The 6756-nt window shown below is 42.7% G+C and overlaps 1 protein-coding gene across 2 annotated transcripts; it reads right to left on the minus strand.

The window, feature by feature from the left end:
* Positions 1-1524: 1524 nt before the first annotated feature.
* On the minus strand, positions 1525-4297 carry LOC104936645 (F2R like thrombin or trypsin receptor 3). 2 transcript variants are annotated; one of them, XM_027280646.1, is made up of 2 exons: positions 3620-4297; positions 1525-3006 (listed from the first exon to the last, which is right to left on the minus strand). In XM_027280646.1, exon 2 carries the CDS (start codon positions 2992-2994, stop codon positions 1909-1911), a length of 1086 nt encoding a protein of 361 aa, XP_027136447.1. In that variant the 5' UTR covers positions 2995-3006; positions 3620-4297; the 3' UTR covers positions 1525-1908. The 2 variants fall into 2 exon arrangements, with proteins under 2 accessions (XP_027136447.1, XP_027136445.1); XM_027280644.1 differs by having other exon boundaries at positions 1525-2972; positions 3620-4293.
* Between the last annotated feature and the right edge of the window lie 2459 nt (positions 4298-6756).

Below are 6756 nucleotides of genomic sequence, written 5' to 3' on the forward strand. Positions count from 1 at the left end.
CAGGTTTTACAGACCAGCCGGGTTCGTTTCTTTGCAGACGATCAGCGACACGCCGCGTGTTTGTGAATGCAGCGTGCACTGACGATGATGTTCATGAACGTGTTTGTGAAAACAGCAGGATGTGACACAAACTGTCAAAATAAAATCTGCAGTTTGATGGTGAATGTTTTTTATATATTTTATATTTTATTTTTTAAATATAAATAAAATCAGCTCCGACTTTAATTAAATTCTGTTTTGTTTGAAATAAAAGTCAGACATGAAAAATAACATATGTGAATATAATTAATATATTCATTATATATAAGTGTGACACAGTAATATTATTATTTATTATTATTATTGTCAGCTGCTGTTCGCTGTTGAAACTTGTTGAGTTCAGGTGAGACATTTAAATATGGACACAGACGAACAATCACTGCGTGAGGCGGCTGTGATGTCAAAGTGTCCTGATGTTTTTACAACTTCTACAAGTTCAACTGATGTGATGAGATCAGCACTTTATTTTGAAATCAAAGTCTCAGAGACTAAATTTGACCACTGTCAGACACTTTAGTACTTTTCATTTAATTTGTCTCATCAGGTCTCAGTCTCAGTCGGCCTCAGTCTCAGTCTCAGTCTCAGTCTCATTCGGTCTCAGTCTCAATCTCAGTCTCAGTCAGTCTCAGTCTGTCTCAGTCTCAGTCAGTCTAGTCTGTCTCAGTCTCAGTCAGTCTCAGTCTGTCTCAGTCTTAGTCAGTCTCAGTCTGTCTCAGTCTCAGTCTCAGTCAGTCTCAGTCTGTCTCAGTCTCAGTCTCAGTCAGTCTCAGTCAGTCTCAGTCTCAGTCTGTCTCAGTCTCAGTCTGTCTCAGTCTGTCTCAGTCTCAGTCAGTCTCAGTCAGTCAGTCTCAGTCAGTCTCAGTCAGTCTCAGTCTCAGTCTCAGTCTGTCTCAGTCTCAGTCTCAGTCTCAATCTGTCTCAGTCTCAGTCTCAGTCTGTCTCAGTCTCAGTCAGTCTCAGTCTGTCTCTGTCTCAGTCTCAGTCTCAGTCAGTCTCAGTCAGTCTCAGTCTCAGTCAGTCTCAGTCTCAGTCTGTCTCAGTCTCAGTCTCAGTCTCAGTCAGTTTCAGTCAGTCTCAGTCTCAGTCAGTCTCAGTCAGTCTCAGTCTCAGTCAGTCTCAGTCTGTCTCAGTCTCAGTCTTGTCCTGCAGTTTGAATGTGTGACGCTCTCTGACATAAAGCTGCTGCTGCCACCTGCTGTTCACTCTGAGCATCACATCCTGTCCCACTTTAAAATACTACAAAATAAAAGTCACAGTTGAACCTGAACTGGATCAGAACTGTGCCGACCCTTCACCTGAGCTCACAGAGACGAAGACACTGTGTGTATACACACTGTGTGTGTATACACACTGTGTGTATACACACAGTGTGTATATACACACACTGTGTGAGCGGATGTCGGGGGGGCTCACTCTCACTGAGCCACGGCCACCTGCTAATTAATAAAGTTATTTTGAATCTGGACAACGATCAAACAAATGAAATGCTGCGAATCGTTTATTCTTCATGTGACATCATAATGTTGTCGTGTCTCGAAGTGACCACTGGAGGGCAGTGATCATCAACAGTTCATGAGGTCACTTCCTGTCTGTCATGTGGTTGTTCAGCTGTCTGTTTTCTTATTGATCCTTCACTTCCTGCTTCACACTGTCACCTCACAGCATCAAAGTTCTGGATCCAAACCCAACCACCGGCTCCAGAACCTCCAGAGGATAAACCGACTAGCTACAGTAATGTACTGGATATAATCAATATCATTCCTGTCTGAGGTTTGTGTTTACATATTTATTATGAGTAAAAATAATAATCCAGTGTGGTCGGTTCTTCATCAGCACGTCGTTAGTTTAACAGGACTGGGACAGACGTCCTCACGCCGTCACAGATGTCTCACACTGACTGGACTTGGTCAGCATGGTGACCTTTGACCTCTGGCCCGTTGTTGATGAACAGTACGACACTTTGTTGCCTGGAGACGATGATGTGTCCTCTGAGTTGCCGCAGCAGCAGAGGACGCCGCGGGCCTTGTCCCTGAACTCCACCGACACGAAGTAGAAGATGAACGGGTCGATGCAGCTGTTGAAGGTGCTGACCGCTAAGCTAACCATGTAGGGGACGTACAAGTCCTCGCCGTCTCCGTCCAGTGAGCTGTCGGTGTAAGTGAGGAGGAGGAGAATGTTGCTTGGCAGCAGACACACGATGAAGACCACCAGGACCAGAACCGTCACCCAGACCGCGTGACTGTAGCGTTTCCCTTCTGCTAGCAGGGTGTGCAGCACGGCGCCGTGACAGAACAGCACGACGGCGAGCGGCAGCAGGAAGCAGACGGTGAACAAGGTGGCGAAGTACGGCAGGAAGTAGTTCTCCTGCTCCTCCTCGGGCAGCGCGTCGTGGCAGGTGGTGATCTGCAGTTCGTCCAGGAAGTAGGTCTGCTGCGACACCAGCAGCGGCATCATGGCGATCAGAACCACGGTCCACACCGCTGCTGTCATGTACAGAGAGATCCGCCGGCTGCGCAGGGTCTTGGCACTGAACGGGTGAACCAAAGCAATGTACCGGTCCAGAGCCACCAGCGCCAGACACAGCACGGACCCGTACATGTTCCCGTAAAACATCGCCATGACGATGCGACAGAAAGGCTCGCCCAGCTCCCAGTGATTCCCTCTGAAGTGGTACACGATCCGGAACGGCAGAGCCAGCAGCAGCAGGCAGTCTGCAGCCGTGAGGTTGATGAGCAGTGTGGTGGACGGCAGCTGTTTGGTCCTGAACACCAGGACCCACAAAGCCAGCAGGTTGGAGGGCAGACCCACGATGAAGGCCACCAGGTACAGGACTGGCAGGTACAGGTTGGTGGTCGGAGCCTGGATCTCTTTCAGCTGCTTCTCCTTCAGAATCGTGAAGTTACAGCTGGTCTTCAGCTTGAACGCCCGCAGACCTGCAGAGGCCAGAACACACATGAGTCTGTAGACCTGCAGAGACCAGAACACACATGACTCTGTAGACCTGAAGAGACCAGAACACTTCATATTCTGGTGTTGAAGCATGGATGGACTGGGACTGAGGTCCAGTCTGGGACTGATCTGATGAAGACTTTAGGAGTCTGTCTTCTCTTTGATCAGCTGACTGTGGGAGTTTCCTTTACTGATCAGTAAACAGGAAGTGATGTTAAACAGGAACTGACACACATAAACACACACACGTTTCTGCTTATACATTTCCTTCAATAAAATGTCCATCAAAATCAAAATGTCTAAATGTCCTCACTTTGTTAAAATGTCTTCACTTTGTTAAAATGTCTTCACTTTGTCTAAATGTCTTCTCTCTGTTAAAATGTCTTCTCTTTGTCTAAATGTCTTCACTCTGTTAAAATGTCTTCACTTTGTCTAAATGTCTTCACTCTGTTAAAATGTCTTCTCTTTCAGGGACCTAAACGTCCTTTTGGTCCTCACATAAACAGAAGAACGAGGACAGATTTCATTTTGAGGTGTGTCTCTGAGAAAAGACAACATGTCCTGGTGAGAATGCAGCCTGTCTCAACCTGCACGTGTTCAGAGGAAGAAGAAGAAGAAGAAGCAGACTTACGGAGAGACATGCCAGAGCATTCGTCTGCAGGACGAGCAGATGGAGAGAGGCTGCAGACAGACGACAGAAGACAAACGAAGACCAGAGTCCCAGAAAACATCTTCATCGTCTTCATCATCACCTTCACTTGTGTAGTTTCTGTTGACAGCAGCAGCTCTCTTCTTCTTCTGCAGTACACTCAGTACTCTCAGTACACTCAGTACACTCAGTACACTCAGTACTCTCAGTACACTCAGTACTCTCAGTACTCTCAGTACTCTCAGTACACATGCAGTACAGCTGCAGTAGCTGTAGTACTGTCAGTAGACTCAGTCTGGCTGTTATATGATCTCAGAGCTGTCGGTATTGACTCGCTTCCTCCACTGATGGGAACCAGATGTGTGTGTGTGTGTGTGTGTGTGTGTGTGTGTGTGTGTGTGAGTGAGTGAGTGACTCGTCATGTTTGAGAGTTTAGGGTTGAACCCGGGTTTATGTTCAGTTCAGGGTTTAAGTTCCACGTCTGCGTTTGATCAGAGGTCAGTGTTCAGGAATGCATCAGGTCCTCATAAGTATAGCATTTGTGTGTGTGTGTGTGTGTGTGTGTTTGTTCCTCTGTGATTCAAGCAATACTGGAAAGTTTAAAGTGTCGGCTTCCTTTATTAAACAGGAAATATGTCTGACCTGTCTGTATATGTCTATTCTCTAAGCCCCGCCCCTGAACAGTGACTGTCCAATCAACAGCTGAGCAGCAGTAACTGGTCAAAGAAGGTCTCACTTTGATTCCTGCACATGTGCAGACATGGACAGAAACGGAGACTAATGCCCGGGGCAGGCACGAGGCCCCCACCTCCCCTCAGAGACATGGAGACTTAAAGAGACACAACACCACCACAGAGAGACACAGAGAGACACAACACTACCACAGAGAGACACACCACCACCACAGAGAGACACAGAGAGACACAACACTACCACAGAGAGACACACCACCACCACAGAGAGACACAGAGAGACACAACACTACCACAGAGAGACACACCACCACCACAGAGAGACACAGAGAGACACAACACTACCACAGAGAGACACAGAGAGACACAACACCACCACAGAGAGACACAACACTACCACAGAGAGACACACCACCACCACAGAGAGACACAACACTACCACAGAGAGACACAACACTACCACAGAGAGACACAACGCCACCACAGAGAGACACAGAGAGACACAACACTACCACAGAGAGACACACCACCAGCACAGAGAGACACAGAGAGACACAACACTACCACAGAGAGACACACCACCACCACAGAGAGACACAGAGAGACACAAGACTACCACAGAGAGACACAACACTACCACAGAGAGACACACCACCACCACAGAGAGACACAGAGAGACACAAGACTACCACAGAGAGACACAACACTACCACAGAGAGACACACCACCACCACAGAGAGACACACAGATACAAAACACCACCATAGAGAGACACAGAGACACAACACCACTACAGAATGTCCACAGAGGGACTCTGCATGTCCACAGAGAGACTCTGGATGTCTACAGAGGGACAGAGTGTGTTGCAGTCAGTTGTCAGTTTGTTTTCCGTCGCTGTCTTCCTGTCTGTATCATTCGTCTTTCCAACAGCTGATAAGCAGCTTTCCTGTTATTGTTCAGTCAGCATGTGGACAGTTACATGTACCACAGACTGTTCTAACTGCTGCTGCCATGACAACAGGAACAGACAGGGATGTGTTAAAACAAAAAATTTAAAAACTGCTTAAAATGACGAGCTGAGAGACGGTTACACTGCTCACTGCTGAGACTCATTGACTGTCATTCATTTTATACTTAACAGGTTTATGTCTTTACACAAGTTTAATTTATTTACACAAGTCTAATTTATTTACACAAGTCTAATTTATTTACACAGGTCTAATTTATTTACACAGGTTTAATTTATTTACACAGGTCTAATTTATTTACACAGGTCTAATTTATTTACACAGGTCTAATTTATTTACACAGGTCTAATTTATTTACACAGGTCTAATTTATTTACACAAGTTTAATTTATTTACACAGGTCTAATTTATTTACACAGGTCTAATTTATTTACACAGGTCTAATTTATTTACACAGGTCTAATTTATTTACACAGGTCTAATTTATTTACACAGGTCTAATTTATTTACACAGGTCTAATTTATTTACACAGGTCTAATTTATTTACACAGGTCTAATTTATTTACACAGGTCTAATTTATTTACACAGGTCTAATTTATTTACACAGGTCTAATTTATTTACACAGGTCTAATTTATTTACACAGGTCTAATTTATTTACACAGGTCTAATTTATTTACACAGGTCTAATTTATTTACACAGGTCTAATTTATTTACACAGGTCTAATTTATTTACACAGGTCTAATTTATTTACACAGGTCTAATTTATTTACACAGGTCTAATTTATTTACACAGGTCTAATTTATTTACACAGGTCTAATTTATTTACACAGGTCTAATTTATTTACACAGGTCTAATTTATTTACACAGGTCTAATTTATTTACACAAGTCTAATTTATTTACACAGGTCTAATTTATTTACACAGGTTTAATTTATTTACACAGGTCTAATTTATTTACACAGGTCTAATTTATTTACACAGGTTTAATTTATTTACACAGGTCTAATTTATTTACACAGGTCTAATTTATTTACACAGGTTTAATTTATTTACACAGGTCTAATTTATTTACACAGGTCTAATTTATTTACACAGGTTTAATTTATTTACACAGGTCTAATTTATTTACACAGGTTTAATTTATTTACACAGGTTTAATTTATTTACACAAGTTTAATTTATTTACACAAGTTTAATTTATTTACACAGGTTTAATTTATTTACACAAGTTTAATTTATTTACACAGCTTTAATTTATTTACACAAGTTTAATTTATTTACACAAGTTTAATTTATTTACACAGGTCTAATTTATTTACACAAGTTTAATTTATTTACACAGCTTTAATTTATTTACACAAGTTTAATTTATTTACACAAGTTTAATTTATTTACACAGCTTTAATTTATTTACACAAGTTTAATTTATTTACACAGCTTTAATTTATTTA

The sequence above is a fragment of the Larimichthys crocea genome, chromosome I (assembly GCF_000972845.2).
Source record: "Larimichthys crocea isolate SSNF chromosome I, L_crocea_2.0, whole genome shotgun sequence".
NCBI classification, from domain to species: Eukaryota; Metazoa; Chordata; class Actinopteri; family Sciaenidae; genus Larimichthys; species Larimichthys crocea.